Source organism: Vipera berus (genome assembly GCF_964194415.1).
Source record: "Vipera berus genome assembly, chromosome: 1".
Lineage (NCBI taxonomy): Eukaryota > Metazoa > Chordata > Lepidosauria > Squamata > Viperidae > Vipera > Vipera berus.
This window is the reverse complement of record NC_138202.1, coordinates 333,621,612-333,638,534: the sequence shown is the minus strand read 5'-3', so window position 1 is coordinate 333,638,534 and position 16,923 is coordinate 333,621,612. Positions and strand designations below refer to the sequence as shown.

Sequence of the window (16,923 nt, the reverse complement as noted above, 5' to 3'; positions counted from 1 at the left end):
AATTTGCTTAAGCATCTTCTTTCTATTGTCTCACCCTCACTCAAAACTGAGCTGTTGGAGAGCAAGGCAGAAATAAGCAAAGCAGATAAAGCACAAACCAAAGATCCAACAATAACTTCATTTCAACACACAGCAGGAAAAAAAAAGTTTCTATTACAAATGTCACCAAACAATATTGACTATGTGGGATGATGAGAGATGGGACAATCTGCTGGCAGCATAGATTTGCTGAAGCGTGTTTTGCTAACATGCAGAAAAGCTCATTAAGGTACAACCTATCAAATACTGCCTATAAAAGTCACTATGAGATGAACTATCTATTTCAGCAGTAAGCAATGCTGACAACATGAATGATCCTCAATATTTCAGCTTCTTGCACACACAGAAGCCATACAGAAAAAGATGCTTGTTGAAAAAGTGATAATATTACTACCCTCATGGAACCTCTATGCAGCATTCTAGCAACTGCCATGGAATCAGGAGCAAGGAACAATGAAAGAAAGAAAAAAACAGTCAATTAGATAAGGAAATCTGGCTACAGAGAATACCCCAGGCTAAAGTCTAAAACTGCTCAATAGATGGAAAAACACTATGAATTCCAATCATACTGAATACAGCACTTTCACCAAGGTCTGAGTACAAACAACTGGAGGCTAACTGATTAATCCCAAAGTCCATTTAATCTTTCATCGAAGATCTTCTGACAAAAGGAGGCTGGCTTTTTGTTTTGCTAAATACACTTTACACGGTTAATAATAATTATAGTTTTGCCCTAGTATTTTCAGTCTCATGCTGAGATATTTGATGGAATAGTACCTTTCAGAATTCTAAAAGTTAAGAGCCATGAATGAATCTTAGATTACCTGTTCATTGCAACAATATGCATGCTATTATGATAGTACACCCTGCTCCCTACTGCTCCAAACCACAAAAACAAGTTGAAAGTCTTTACACATGAAGATATTTTGAAAGTATATCTGAATTCCAACATAACCATCTTCTAGGATGCAATAAATGATCCTAACCACTCAATCATACAAAAAAACCTTATTTAAGAGTGATATAAGTTCCTGCACAAAATATTTTAAGATGCTTGGATATCAAAGTTAACATCAGCGGCAAAAAGATAACAAAGTATAGAGAATATCAAGTTTTACCAATAGTTTAATCCTGGATAACCATGTCTGGACCCTAAAAGGATGCTAAAATGACCCTGAATTTCCAAATATTTGGAACATAGTATTCATTAAAATCTATAAAACAATCTGATGTATTTCAGATCTATTTACAATTTCTGGAATTCCGGCAGGCTGGCTAGAGAAGGGAAAACAGGATGGGCAGAATTTTAAAGAATTTACTATTGGGATATTACATGATCTATCTAGCTAGTAGCTGTTGGAAGACCAAATGGTCAGCTAGATGGATCTTTGGCTTGATCCAGAAAGGTAATGGTTTTAATAGTGTACCTGTTTGCCATAAACATTGACGCAGATCCGCTTACGAAGGACAAGCTGCATTTCTGCTGGATGGCTAAGCTGTACTGTAACTCTCACAATCAGGTAGACTCTCTGTTCAGCCATTGTTCCTCTGCTAAGCTGTGTATAGTTGTGAACTGTGGAATCCCAGGAAGCTTCAGCTTTCACCTGCAAAATCATCCAGAAAAAATAAAGACAAACTATAGCCAGGCTGAAGTTCTAGTATTAGAAAACTGTGCACTTTGCCACTTAGTACCAATTCAAACACAGTAGGCAACTCACATAGTAAGCTTATGTTTTATTTGTTTTCCAAAAAAGAGGACACCCCCACATATCTACCCACAGAATGTGTCTATGAAGGAGGAGGTGATGGACTACAATAACCCAGCTGGTTTCCAAGAAGGAGGGAACACATTCCAAGGAGTGGGGTGATGTAAGAGACAGCACAGTCCAGAGATGGATTGTGGAAAGAGGAAAAGATTTAGGATAGCTACTCCCTAGAATCTCTTTTTTAAAAATATATTTTACTGATATTTTTTTTACAATAACAATCTTTAGTGCTTGGTAAACAGTGTGTTGTCTGGGTTCATATATTTTAAAAAACTATCAATAATAATTTAATTCTATAATTCCATAATCAATATATTGATTAATGATATATTGCTTTGATCTTCTCTTCTTCTAGTAGTGGTCTCCTTTTGTCAACATTAAGCAAATATAGTTCTTAATATTTTTGATACATATAAAGTTGGATATAAACATTTTTCTTATGTTTGTACAAATAAGAGTAACATCAGCATACAACATCTTTTCTGATCAGCTTATGTTTCAATTGAATTTATAAAAGTCATCTTAAGTCACTATATATCTTGTTTTCAAGATTCTTATTTTAGCTTAATCTCCCCTCTGTATTCAAACCATTCTTATCAGTCATAATTTTCTCAAAGTTAATTACCTTTAATTATCCAAACTTTCCATTCACATACACCATCCCAATATTTTTACATTTCATATATTATAAAAATACTATACTACTTGTCTATCTTGTCCCTCTTACTGTAGGGCCCCTTTATATCCATAATTTATCTATTCTTTTAAACATATTCAAGCAAGTGTTTAATCATATAGTACTCCATCTGGTAAGTCAAATCAAATCTCTTGAATCTAACTCTAGCCTTCTTCTTTTGCCAAGTAACTTTTCAAGTCAGTGTGTTCAACTTGTCAGGGGATTCTTTCTGTATTTTTGTAAATATTGTTGGGAATAGACAAGTTAAGCAAGACATGCATTTTTGTCTCCCAAACTTTTAATGATTCTTCTGTCTGCTCTATAATCCATTTTGTTAGATCTTCTTTCCTATCTTCAAGTTTGTTTTGAAGCCCTGAAAAATAAGGTATCTTTTCCATTTCCATTGTTATGGCAAAATCTTGTAAGTTTTCTTTTGCTTGTATTAAGCTATGGTTCTCTTCATCTGTAGCTTCACTCTTTGGGTCACTGTCCTCTAGTTTGTGTTCTGTTATCTGGTTTGTTTGTTCATTCTTTGTCATCGTTTTCTGAGAGTTTTTAAATTTTAAGTTTAGGTTAAAGATGTCCTCATTTATGTCATCAGTTGTTTTTAATCTCATCATGATTTGACACCATTGTCATTTGAATCTGTCACAGCATTGCATATATTTCCTCCTGGAAAATATTTGCTTTCTCTTGGAGTATAGACAATATAGACAATTACATATCCTAGGATATGACTATAGCCTTGTAAACTATAATAATAAAAGTGCTTGATCACTAGCCTCAATGGCTCTGTTTGCAGTGGCTCCTAATTTTTAGGAGATCTAAGGATATAAGGCAGGAATTCAATTTCCATAAAGAGAAGGTTATGCTGATATGTTCTCAGCCATACGTTCAACAGCGTTTGGTCTGAAATTGCTCTGAAATTATGCTATTCCTTAATATAACAACAATGGATCTACTATTCAGATGGTAAGGAATGCAAGAATGTGTACTTCTCTAAGTCAAAAATTCAGGTTTTTTTCTAATGAGGTAATAAACCTCCAGTGTATGTCTTCAAACTGAGCTCACATAATGGAAAACCCCATCACACAGCAACAATATGCACAGAAAATCTACATATTAAAGGCATTGCTAGGCTCTAACGGTCTAACCCTTCTTCACATGCTAGCTTTGGTAGGCACTGACTCTTTTTGTTTGGAGGAGCAATCATTTTCTCCACATGCATTTATTTAAAGCAGAGTTCTCCAATCATTCCAGTTTTGTGGACTGGCTGCAGGGGGAGGGATTGGTTCTGTACGAGTGGTGGGCAAGCAAACTCATGCACACGCAGCTCCATTTGCATGAGCAGCAGGTGCACGGTTCTGCCCCTTGTGTAAATGGAGCGCGCACACATCCATGCTTACTCTTGCTCATGTAGCTCCATTTGTGCGAGCAGCGCTCGCACAAATAGAGCATGCCTGCCCATGCTTGCCTGCTGCTCACGCAAATGGAGATAAGTGTACATGCTTGCCTGCCATTTCCGCAGCTGATTCTGAAGGGCTCAAGGCCCGGTAGTAGGCCACAGTCTGGGGGTTGGGAAGCCCTGATTTAAAGCATAAGCTAGGAACCAGTTGACCATCTCAGTAAGAAATAACAACACAAGATATTTTCTCCTTGTTCTTAAACTTCCAAATGATAAATTTCAAACTAGCTTCAAAATACATTAGTAGAGTGGGAGCCCTTAAGAGCCAAAAGATCATGCCAGGTGGGTTTTTCCTAAGGCTGCTATAACACCTCCCATTTGCAGCAAGAGACCCTTCCCGCTCCAATGCTTGAGTACTGCCTTACCTCACTCTCATGGTGCTTTACAATCTGTAACTCAAAGAATTCATCTTCATCTTCAGCAATAAGGGTAGCATCCCAACCACCAGCTTCTGGCTCATCAAGATTATCCTGAGAGCTGAAGTCATCTGCTATAAAGGGGGGACACAGAGAGAAAATGAGATTCAGTAAGCAATTGCTGCACACAATGTAATATTTTTTTAGAAAGGCTTGGACACCACAGCTATGCAAGTGGATTGGGTTCAGTTTCCAAAAGTTGTTTCAAAAGCACACAGGAGCTCCAGTGTAGTAGGGGTAGTCCTTGACATATGACCATAAGGGAGCCTGCCCATTATGGTTATATGTCATGACAAACTGATTTTATATTTTTTTGTGTGGATGTTAAACTAACATTAAAGTTGTTAATGTTCATTATAGGCACGATTTTGCTAAAAACCAGAAGTGCTGGTTTTCAGCAAAAAAAAACCCCATTGTATTATGTGCTCACATGACCATGAGGCTGTTCCTGAGTGTCCAAAGGTTGGTCACGTGACCTGAGAAGGGAGCCTGAGCTTCAGAACTTCAAATCCAGGTTGTAAGTCCCTTTTAGCTAGTTGCTTGTAACTTCAAATGGTTTGCTAAATAACCTGTTGTGTTGTAAGTCGAGGTCTACCTGTTTTTGTCTAAAGCTATGTTTTTCAATTTTGTCAGTTTTTCAGACTGCTGGCTGGGAAATTCTGAGAGTTGAGATCTATTCATCTGAAAGCTGTCAAAGCTGAGAAACAGTGGTCTAAAGCAACTTCATCTTAACCCACGATTGCACAACTGTGATTATAAAATTGTAAAAACACAATAACTAACTCTTAGTTCCAATGATGAGGATATTTTGTGAGATTAAATCATGTAAGCATCCTACTTGAATCAGTAAATTTATTTGTCTCAAAGAAATGAAAGGAATACCTGCACACCATAAATGATTGAGGTATCATTTAAATATTTACTTCTAATAGACAATAGTAGACCAAATTGGCCATTGGTTTGTAAGCTGGGCAAAAAATTTGACTAACAAAAATGGAATATTTTTATTCTTTCCCTTATCCAGTCCTCACAAGGAGACACATGTAGAGCTTTCACTGTGAAGTTAAGAAATCTGTGTGGCTGCTCCAACAGAAGAAGAGGAAGAGTTTTATGGTTAGAAAAATTAAACGGAGGACTACAGCCTGAAAGGGTAAGCACAGGGCATTATTTAGACTACATGCCCAGCATCTCTGATAGCCTCCAAGAATTTTTCAAGGTGAAAAGGCAAAGTTGCAATGCACAAAGCAAATGCTCTTGTTCTGGAGAAGGGAAGTAAAGGAGAAGAAAAAGAGGAACATATGGTTGACAGGACCTCTTAATAGTTCCCTGAAGATGGGCTCCAGCATGAGTCTGAAAACTCAGAAGAGTAAATTTCTGGTCCCGGTGACTAACCCAGATTCAACCATAAAACTCTTATAACTGCTTACAGGGCTGTTTTTCACCCGTCAGTAAATACTCAGCACATCCCCTTTGTATCCCTTTTCTTGAAATTCACCTCCCTTCATATTGCTCTTATCTCTTATTGTTTGCCATGGTGAAACTTACCATTTAAATCAAGGAAAATGACTGGAATGTGTGTCTCCATACCAGGCACAGGTGTCCTAAAAAAAAAAACAAAAGCCACGGACCACACTGGCATATCAATGCAGGAGAGTGTTAATGCAGGACATGTTCCTGGTGATGCACAGCCAGTGTACATTACATTCAGTACCCACGTAATTCTAGGACAAGGCAATGATAACCTTGGTGAACGTAGCTTTAACTTTATTTTTTTCTTACAGATGTAAAGGACAATCAGTAATTTTCAGCGTCAGTGTTCAGTCATGGCAGAATTCTCATCAGCAAGCACACAAATATGCATGTCCATTTCAAGGAACTAGATTTTCTTATGTGCTGTAATTTATGTAGTTAACTAAGTGCAAAGGTGCATGTCTGTCAGGGAAGGGAGAGCAAATAACTAGGGCTTCTAGTTTTCATGGACATGAAGAGCCTTGGTGGAGCAGTGGGCTAATGCCTCCTTAAGTAACACCAGCTGCCTGCAATTAGTGCAGGTTCGCATCCCACCAGGCTCAAGGTTGACTCAGCCTTCCATCCTTACGAGGTAGGTAAAATGAGGACCCAGATTGTTGGGGGCAATAAGCTGACTTTGTAATAATGCCGCTTGGGTGTGTGTGAAAGCCCTAATAAGCAGGCATATACATAGAATGAAGGCTACTGCTAAGCTTGTAAGCCGCCCTGAGTTTTTGGAGAAGGGCGGGATATAAATGGAATTTTTTAAAAAAAGAGAAAAGAAGATTGATCAAGTGAATGACTGAAGGCCTCCCAAACAGTTTCTGCCTTCTACAGATTGAACCAGAAGTAAGTTGTGCCACCTTTTGACAATCATTTCTCCAAGATCCAAAACATAGCTAAAACAATTGTAGGCATAGAGAATGTGGGGATATAGAACCATTTCTGGGTCAAGGATGACACTACAGCTTTGATTGATGCACTGGTATCACACTCAAATTAGTAGATAGCAGGGGCATCTGCAGATTGATTAGACAATGGAAGTCCTGCTCCCTTTTTATCTCTAAGCAACTCAAAAAAAATGGAGCAGAGTTTCTGTCGGGCAACTGTAGCCACCATCTTGACCAAAAAGGCTGGAAACTGGCAAAAAACATTGTAAATCAGTCATGTAACCATGGAATGATACAACTGGCCATGTGTATTTGTGCGTGCATGTGTGCAGTTGTCAGAACCCAGAACTGGGTCATAACTAGCTTTTGAGGGGAGACTGATTGTCACTAAGCAACCTATCATTAAGCAAGTACTACCTCTATGTGTAGCATGTGAAATGATCCTATGAGATATACAGTACGTGATATCTGAAAATTCCATCTAGATCATTTTTTCCATACCAACAATTATATTTCTTACTCTACACATAAGAAAGAAGGACTCTTCCTAGGGACTCATCTCTAGGACAAATAACATTACTTATGCATTTGAAGGTGTCTTTTCACAGCCAGAAGGACTGGAAGCTTTTTTTTTAAAGAATACCAAGATTGTCAGGAACCCAAATTCTACATTCAGTGAACCCTTCCTATACTCTTATGGGATGGCAAAGATTGCAGGGTTTTTGATATACTTACAATATTCTGAAAGGACGATTTTGCAAAATATCTCTGTCTAGTCAGGCCTTATAAATGCTGAATCCAGGTTAATCTTACATGCAATACCACAAGGAAAGAGAAGGCTTTTAAGTGAATGAGCCAGGCAATTGCTATTCATTTTTTTCTTTTAAATCAGCTAAAGTGCAGTAGCAATAAATATTGATTCAACTCCTACAGAATATTGTAATTAAACTTTTGTTTAAAAAATCTGCTATTTTAAAGAAAGTGCATAGAAACTAAGGATTTTTCTCAAACATCCTCCATATTACTTGCTATTACATTTCCTATCCTCCTTCAACACAGCCACTGTTTAAAAATCTCAAATAGAGACCATTCCAAAGGCTGTTTAGTTGTCCTGGGGCAGCTTCCAAAATATGTATTAGATTTTCTTTTGACTTAGCAACCAAACCTGATTAATTGTGCAAATACCAAGGGCAGCCATATTTAGTGGGAAATTATACAAACCATATTCTGTTCAGTTTTACAACTGCATTGTACTGCCTCAGATGTGATGATGGTCCCATATTTGGATGATTTTCAAAGAGGATTGGACAAATTCAATGGGGGTAGTTTCTCAGTTACTACTATTGGATGTCTACCTACTCATTACTCATGGCCAGTAGATTTTAAACACCAGCTGCAAGTAAGTAACAACTCTGGCATGTTTGTGAGCTTCCTGTGCACATTTGGTTGGCCACTATGTGACAATGAATGCTGGATTAGATGGCCTAATAGGGCTTTTCATGTGATCCACATACATTTCTACACATAATATTACTCTCTTTCAGGGTAAATAACATTATACAGAGCACAAACAAGGAATAAATAAATAAAAGGCATGAGAAAAAAGAAAAGGAAACATGGCTAAATCTAGTTCATTATACCTCTCCAGAGCTTTGTAGCTTATCAGCTACATCCAAACATGATTTTCTTAGTTTTTTCCCCTTTCTCTTAACTCTTTCACTTTTCCTTCACAGATTTGTTTCACAGTGTCATCCTCATTCTTTCTGTCTATATGACCAAATACTCATTCTATTTCTTTTGTGTTGGTCAATCTCTTCTATATTTAGTTCACACTGAGTTGGCGCCCATTAGGTTTTTGATCCTATGTCTTGTTGTTATATGACACATATAGTTCTTAAATGTCCCATTCCTGTTGCATTCAATTTACTTCATTTTTCCTGACACAATTCTCACTTTTAAATTACAAAATGGGCAGAAGCAAGTTCTTAAATGCAGACATTTTCCCACCTTTCAACAAGCAATAATTCCTTGCAACAGGCCACATATTACTCACTAGTCATCTTGCACTTGCACATCTACTATTTGGGTTCTCGATCAATAACATGGTATCATTTACAAACCAAGTACAAACATATTTAAGCCTCCAACCCCTATAACTCTAACATCATGACTAGCATTCCTTATATATTACATTAAACAATCAAGAAAACATCATTCTTTCTCACTTTTACTCCCTGCCCAACTTTAACTATTTACTAGGCATTTCATTCATTCTCATGCATATCTTACAGCCACAATATCCCACTCTTACCATTTTCAGAAACCAGTCTTCTCTTTACCTTTCCACCATTTTCCAGGAGGGTAACTGAACTTTTTTACTTCTCATCCCATTGGCACAGTACTTACACTTTCTCCATGGCTACAAGCAAGATAACCTAGCACAGTGATGGCGAGCCTTTTAGAGACCGAGTGCTCAAACTGCAACCCAAAACCCACTTTTTTTTAAAATCCCATTTATATCCCGCCCTTCTCCGAAGACTCAGGGCGGCTTACAATCTAAGAAGCACAAATCAATGTGCTTAGCAATAGCCTTCATTCTATGTATATGCCTGCTTATTAGGGCTTTCGCCCCCCCCTCCAGCGGCATTTTTACAAAGTCAGCTTATTGCCCCCAACAATCTGGGTCCTCATTTTACCTACCTCGGAAGGATGGAAGGCTGAGTCAACCTTGAGCCTGGTGGGACTCGAACCTGCACTAATTGCAGGCAGCTGATGTTACTTAAGGAGGCATTAGCCCACTGCTCCACCAAGGCTCTCTTATTTATCGCCAAGTGCCAAGTGGGACGTGGCCCACTGGGTGGGCGTGACTGGGGTGGTCATGGCAGACTGGGTGGGTGTGGCCAAAGTGGGCATGGTCATCACAATGTTGCTCATGGGGAGGGATGCGTCCAGGGGATCTCTGTCAGGTGGGGCGGTTGGCCAGAGGCTCGTCCTGTGGGGTGAGGCGAGGCGAGGCAGGGTGGGTATGCCAATTGCTGCGGGGCAAGGCAAGGTGAGGTAGGGGCCAGGGCAGCTACTGCCTGACACCATCAGCCCCCACACACAGAGGCCAGTGAGCGCATGGGGGCCGACGGTGTCCGTCAGCAGCCACAGCTTGCTGGCTCCTCAACCGGTGCACTCTGGACAGCTAGCCGACAGCTGAGGAGGCAATGCAGTGGGTCCTACCCAGGAAAAGGAGAGCATGTGAGGACAGGAGGGACGGGACAGAGGGGGAGGGAAACCAGCTGTGCCGGGAAGCATCCGGCCACGTGGGACCTTGGGCAGCTGGTTGAAGAGGGATGGTTGCCATCTCCGGGACATGAGATGCGTGCCCACAAAGAGGGCTCTGAGTGCCACCTCTGGCATGCGTGCCATAGGTTCGCCACCACTGACCTAGCACCTTTCTATTTTTTTTCACCACAAGCAAATCTAAGCAATTTGCAAAGCTAGAGATTTGCAACTTTTTTATTACAGGCCTTACCACTCAGCAGGTGCTCCAGGGATCCCACTGCCAGCAGAGGGCACCATTACAGCATTCCTCTCTTCTGTAAGGGTCAGCCTCATCTCTAACAGCTGAGCTTCTCGATCAACATCATCTTCTGATTTGTCTGGAACAGGTCAAGAAAGTTTTGCTATACACTCAACAACACCTCCAAAGATGACGGCAATGAAGGGACCTCAGGAAACCATATTAGAAGATGGCAGCATCTTCTGACTTTGTCCCTATAGGCTCAGCAGGTTAATTCTTGAAACTCAAAATACTTTTTGACCACCAAAATACCAGGGCTGTAGCCTAGATTGGGAAGTCAATAAATATGCACAAACTATTTATCTACTATTACCAAGTAAACTACATAGTTGTGTCCATGCAATCAACAGAAATCAGATCTGACTGGAGGACTTATAGACCTTTACTGGAGATTACAAAGCCCTATCTTTCACCCTTGCCTTAAACTGCAAAGATAAATACATACATTGTTAAGGATTCTTGGGAAGAATTTTTAAATTCACTTCAACAAATGTACTAATGTATTAATGCGACAAATGTAATAATAATGATATGCATATTCTTCTAAAATATATACAGTTATAGAGAGAAGATGCCATGTATGACAGTTCCAATGTTGCCTGTTCTATCTGTACATGCATATATACCACTCTTTCAGTCTTATATCACCTTGTGTTGAGCAGATTAGGTCTGGAGTTATTCTACTTGCTTTCCGTAATCTAAGTGCAAGAATGACTCTCCATGCAGCTGGGAATGTCCTGAACATTTTTCAAGTTTCTTTAGCTTCCAAACAACTTTGGCAGCAGTTACAGTGGAAAATAATAAACTGCTTATGCTTACCAGGCTTTCCCACAAGTTTCTGCAGCTGTTGATCTAGATACTCTTGGCGTTTTGTAAGAACATTTAACCATTTCCTGCGCAGCCTCTCTAGATCTCTATCCTGTGAAGAAATGACATGTTTTTAAAAACAAAACATTCAAATGTAATAGTTTGCTTCTGAATGTCGATGTCAGAAACTATGCATGCCAAATGTTTTGAAGCTCAGGTCTCAGGATAAAGAAATAGCCACTGAAAATAAATAAAAAAGTAATGTACCCTTAATTGCACTTATAAGGCCATTGGTAACCAGTACAGGTTGTGCAATAGCAGTGGAACATGAGCATAATGCCATATGCCTGTATTTGGACTGCCTCATTCTGGACCAGCCACAGCTTCAAATGTTCTTCAAAGGCATTTCCATGTGATTGCAAAATAATAGACCAAGCCAAGAGCTAACTAGGCTGCAAATCATTGTGCATAATTACTGTGGGTAATCCCGAAAGAGTGCAGTTGATACACTGAATGGATTACCGTAGTGCAAAGGTCCTGCTCACCATGACTGACATTTGCTCTTCCAGCAAAAGCCACGAGTCTAAGAGAACTCTCAAATTGCTCTTCAATTCCACTAGAGATACTGCAACCTAAACTAATACTAACAATTGAACTCCTCCAAATCCATACCCACTTGTTTTTTTATAGTTGAGACTTGGTCATCTCCCTCGAGAATTCCACAATCTCCAGACACTGAGACAATTTTGGCGCCATCGCTTAATTGGCCCAGAACTGAGATATAAATTGGGATATCTTCAGTGGATTGATGATATGTAACCATGTGCCACTGACTGACCATGCGCAGCAGCTTCAAAAAGAAATTTTTCTGAGCTATCCATTCCCAATCCTCTGAGCCAGTCTAGGAGAATATCATTATTGTTGGTTTGAAAACTGATGAGAAATCAATGACAAGGCATTCAACATGGCTCCTCTTTATTTTATTTATTAAATTTATATTTATGACATTTATGAAATTTATATGCTAACCATCTTTCAATCCAAAGCTCTATCCACATCACAGGCCCACCAAAGCTCAAGTGTAACCGATGCCATCTCAGTACTACGGCCAGATTTATTTTTATTCCTATCATATATTTTACTTGGGCAATGACCATAATAACATTAATAAGTTTTATTTAGAAACTACAATGTTGAATCTAGAGACTGTTGATCAGATAATATGTTACTTCTCTAATGAACAAGAGACTAAATAATCTAAAAAGTCTTAGATTCTGAAGAAACCAATTATAACATATTCACCTGATAACTGTCCATGTCGTCTTCTTCCTAGAGAAAAAAACATGCAAAATTCATATAAATTCGTTTTTACACCCAAAGTTACTATACACACACACACACATACATACATATAGACACACATATATATGTATAGTCTCTTGCTTTGTAATCTGGTGCCTCAACCCTTAGACCAAATAGTTCTAGTGGATGATATGGATAAAATGGACAATATGTATATATTATCTACAAGGGAAGATTCTCAGTTAATGGGTCTGTACTGTAGAGAAGCACTCTCATTTATAGTTTATTTCTGAACCAATTATCCTTGGGGGGGGGGAAATAAAGCTGGAGGGTGCTGCAATTCTGGGGCAAAAATATTCCAACAGCTCTCTGAGATAGCCATTAGAATATGTAAATTTAAACATTATATAGGAGTGTATGCTAAGTGATGTATTTTTGTACAGGTTCTGAATACTAGTAGGCCTCAAAAATTGTGGATAGCTGTAGCCCGATGTTTTGTTAAGAAGTCTGCCTTCTTGTTCAGAAAAATGACAAACAGCTAACTTGGGTTGTGGAAAGCATCCTGTGGGTCCAAGGAGCTGGATGGGGGAAGTCTCATATATTTGCCTCCTAGTAAATGAATACTTTGAGTAGTTTGGTGTAAGCTTAAGGCACCAGAAGGCTCTGAATTCTAGTCCTGCCTTAGGCAAAAAGCCAACTGGGTAACCTTGAGCCAGCCACACTTTCTCAGTCCTAAGAAGGAGGCAATGTCAAACCACTTTTGAAATCTTGCCAAGAAAACTACAGGGACTTGTCCAATGTTGACTCCAAGGCACACACATACACAAAAAAGGATGCTTTATTGCCATAGTAACTGCTTGATCAATGAGAGGTTCTCTGCCATAGCCAATTTGTAAGCACCCAAAACAGGTTCTCTACATTCAAAATACATATAAATATGCAAATTATTGTCTTTCTGAAAGTAGATGTAAAGAACACCATTCCCTGACAGGTGTGAATATTCAACCTCCAGCTTTCAAACAGTATAGCAGGGGTGTCAAACTGCAGGCCGGATGCGTCACGTGGAAGCCATGCCCACCCCATTGCCGGCAATGGCAAAACTGTCCCGATATGTTGTGCGATGTCACGTGACATAGCGAATTTGACATGTCTTCAGTATAGCTTCCTGTCTCACACAGATGCATGTGATTTAACACGTATGAAAACTCTGATGAGCTAAAGAAAGTGGATTCTAATTCACCATTCCATTCTGTAATTTAAATCATAGAGGAAATATAGAAATGCAACCAGCTTTTTTGTCCAAGTAATTCAGAATGATCCACTCATTCAAGAAACTCAAGCAGAGAAAAATCTGACATATACCCAGTATGCATGAACACACTTAACTGCTTTTGGTATATACAAGAATCTTCTACCTGATAATTTTCATGACTTTTTGGTGATTTGATATGTCTGATCTGCACACAGCCCACTGCCACAGATAAGATGGATTCTTCCATGAGAGGCAATGTTCCTGATTCTTGCACAGATTTCACTTCCACTTGGATTCGGTGTGACTGTCCCTACACATTCAGAGAAAATATTGTAAAAAGCAGTATACGAAGAAGAAAGAGTAAGGGGGACCTCTGCTGGCAAAAAGTGGTCAGGTAGTCTCACTTTGGAAACAGCATCTTTTTTTTTATTAAAGAGTTTTACAAAACTTTTTTTTACAAAACATCCCCAAAACCCACCCACCCCAACCCCCCTCCCCCCACTTCCCAGAGCTGAATACAGGGTCATAAATATAATAATCATATTCTAACTAAAATTATCCATTATAAAATTAACCAAATTCATAATGTGCTTTAACTCCCCTTTAACATTGATACATTCAAATTATTAAAAACATAATAATAATAACTTAAACAAAAATATAATCAATACTAATACTAAAGTTAATAAAAATCTAAAATCTACTCATAAGCTAAATGGAACTTTTTAGTCCCATATTTATTCTGAATATAATCTATCCATCTCCTCCAAACTGAAATATATCTTTCTTGTGAATGATCCTTCAAATAAGCAGAAATCTTAGACATTTCAGCATCTTGACCATTCAAACTGATTAATCAAACCATTTGCCCATTCATTCCAAATTGTTCGGGGGTGGGGCGGGGCGGGGCAGAGAACAGCAAATTGGAAACACAGGCTGCATTAAGACTACATCATAAAACACTAAGATCATGAAACTAGAAAGTTGCCTTACCATGATAGTCAGACAATTAGTTTTACCAGTCTAGAATTCCTTACTTTTGACTAGCATCATTTTCCAAGATCATCACCAAAGGTCTTTTCCAACACAGTATCTGAACTTGTTTTGCATACATTGCAACCTGAGCTCTATGTAAACTTTGTGTCAAACTATCTAGCTATATCCTCTACTAAGAGTTGATCCCAAGTCTGCAAAATAAAACACCCTTACACTATTCCTGAAAGATGAGCCTGAAAAACAGTCCATTTGTCAGATGAGTGTTTGCAGTGTGTTGTGGCTGCAACTTGCAGAACTGGAATGGCCAGGGACAGCTAGAAGTAGCAGATGCCAAACAACTGGAAGGTTCCAGGATGGGGAAAGCTATAACGCTGTAGGCTTTAGAAAGCAAAGACAGAGCAATGGCAACATGGTATGGAGCAATTTGTCTTGTTCACTCACATATACTTATTCATTCATGTGCATGCAATTAATGGCAACTGATCAAAGGAATGGATTCTAAAATAAAGTTCTCATTGGCTGCTTTCACCTAATATGCATAACCTAGTAACTGAATTAATTCACCTTCTGTACATAAACTGAAGCACAAGTATCCAACTGGTCTTAACTTGCCCAATGCTAACCTTAATGAAGGTTGATGCTAAGACTTCTATTTTGTGCAAATGCATCTGAATGTTTAGCTGGTCAGATTCACCTAGAGGGAAGGCTTTTTCAATTCAGAGACTCTTTCCAATAGAAAACTAACAGTAAAACCTCAGAAGGTGGAAGGGATAGTTATTATTTTAAAATATCTGTTAAATTACATCATTTGCATTCATTACAGAAATTAACTGAAGAGATGTAAAACATTAATGCTGTAATCATGCAAATGATATAAATTACACAAATTTTCTAGTCTTGGAAACAACATACTTCGTTGCTCGGGGCGAGAAGTCCAAATTAAAATGTCCAAAATCCAGTTAATGGTTGTCCAAAGAACTGAGATCTTTCTATAGGGGATGTATTCTGTGATATGAACAAGCTTAGCCTCCCTCAGAGGTGTTTAGAATAGAAGAGCAACTAATGCAGACATGTCAAACACAAGGCCCGGGGCCCGGATCCGGCCCGCGAAGCCATCCTAGAAACAGTGAGGGAATGGCCCCCACTGCCTTGGCCCTGGCCCAGAGACCGACCTTCTGCCAGAGACCCTCAGATCTGTCCCACTCCTGCCCAGGCCCCCATAGGCACCCTTGATGCGAACAATGTAGAGCTGGCCACGCCCTCCCAGCAGGCCATACGCACTATAGCCACGCCCAACCAGTAGGCTATGCCCACCCTGGCCATACCCACCCAGCCCCTTGAGGGCAACCGCAATGCTGATGCGGCCCTCAATGAAATTGAGTTTGACACCCCTGAACTAATCGGAAAGAAAAATGTGGTGCTAAATAGCCTGTGTTTGTTCATGCTACCACAGGATTCTGAGTAGCCTGAACATCATTTGACAAAAGCCAAATTCATAGTGTTTATGTAATCAATCAACCACTTCTCTAAAAAGAGAGGCAAAGTAATAAGTATTGACATTATTGATGGTCTTCTTTAGCATCTTACCTGCTTAAGCTGAAAAATGCCACCTGTATGTACATCCTTTGCTGGAGTTACTTCTACTGGACAGTATTCTCCATTCTCATTGAGTTCCAGAATCTGAACCCATAGCTCCACTTTGCGGGTGACCTCACTCCATCTACCAAAAGACAATTTTTGAGACAAATGAAACACTATGCCTTTTGGAAAAGTGCTCAAAGATTATACTTTGCTTTGGAAACTATACATCACGAGAAGAGATGTTTGCAAGTATAGGTGTATGTGTGTGAAAGAGAGGAAGAGGGAGTATATATGGGCAAGAAAGAAAGCAAGGAAGGGAGCATACCATATGTGTGTGCGCGCACGGGAAAGAAACAGTAAAAAGGGAAATAGTTTCAGTGCAGCTTCACTTCCATTGGCAAAGCACATTTAAGTTTCCCTTGTGGTTATGCCTAAGTTACTTAGAGTATCAAATTTTGCCAACATTGGCATTTACATTTTGAAATGAGCTGCGTTTTGAATTGAATTGAAAATTACTCCGTTCCTAATATAGTTATAATAGAATCTTGAGATTTTAGAAAGGCAGTGATTAAAGAGTAGGGAGAAGAGTTGTGGCAGAATGCAAACAAGGAAGAGAGAAGGTAGCAATGCTCCCTATGGCCCTTGGTTTCTGAATT

General features: G+C 39.2%; 1 protein-coding gene across 2 annotated transcripts in view; it reads right to left on the bottom strand.

Moving 5' to 3' along the window:
- KIF13B (kinesin family member 13B) overlaps positions 1–16,923 on the bottom strand; it is a 158,933-nt gene that overhangs the window by 31,175 nt on the left and 110,835 nt on the right. For both annotated transcript variants that reach the window (XM_081312970.1, XM_081312971.1), the window contains exons 24-31: positions 16,274–16,406; positions 13,854–14,000; positions 12,439–12,465; positions 11,149–11,248; positions 10,282–10,408; positions 5,908–5,963; positions 4,312–4,436; positions 1,467–1,643 (exon numbers count right to left, since the gene is read on the bottom strand). In XM_081312970.1, the coding sequence (XP_081169096.1) occupies positions 1,467–1,643; positions 4,312–4,436; positions 5,908–5,963; positions 10,282–10,408; positions 11,149–11,248; positions 12,439–12,465; positions 13,854–14,000; positions 16,274–16,406 (892 nt within the window). The remainder of the gene's footprint in view (positions 1–1,466; positions 1,644–4,311; positions 4,437–5,907; positions 5,964–10,281; positions 10,409–11,148; positions 11,249–12,438; positions 12,466–13,853; positions 14,001–16,273; positions 16,407–16,923) is intronic.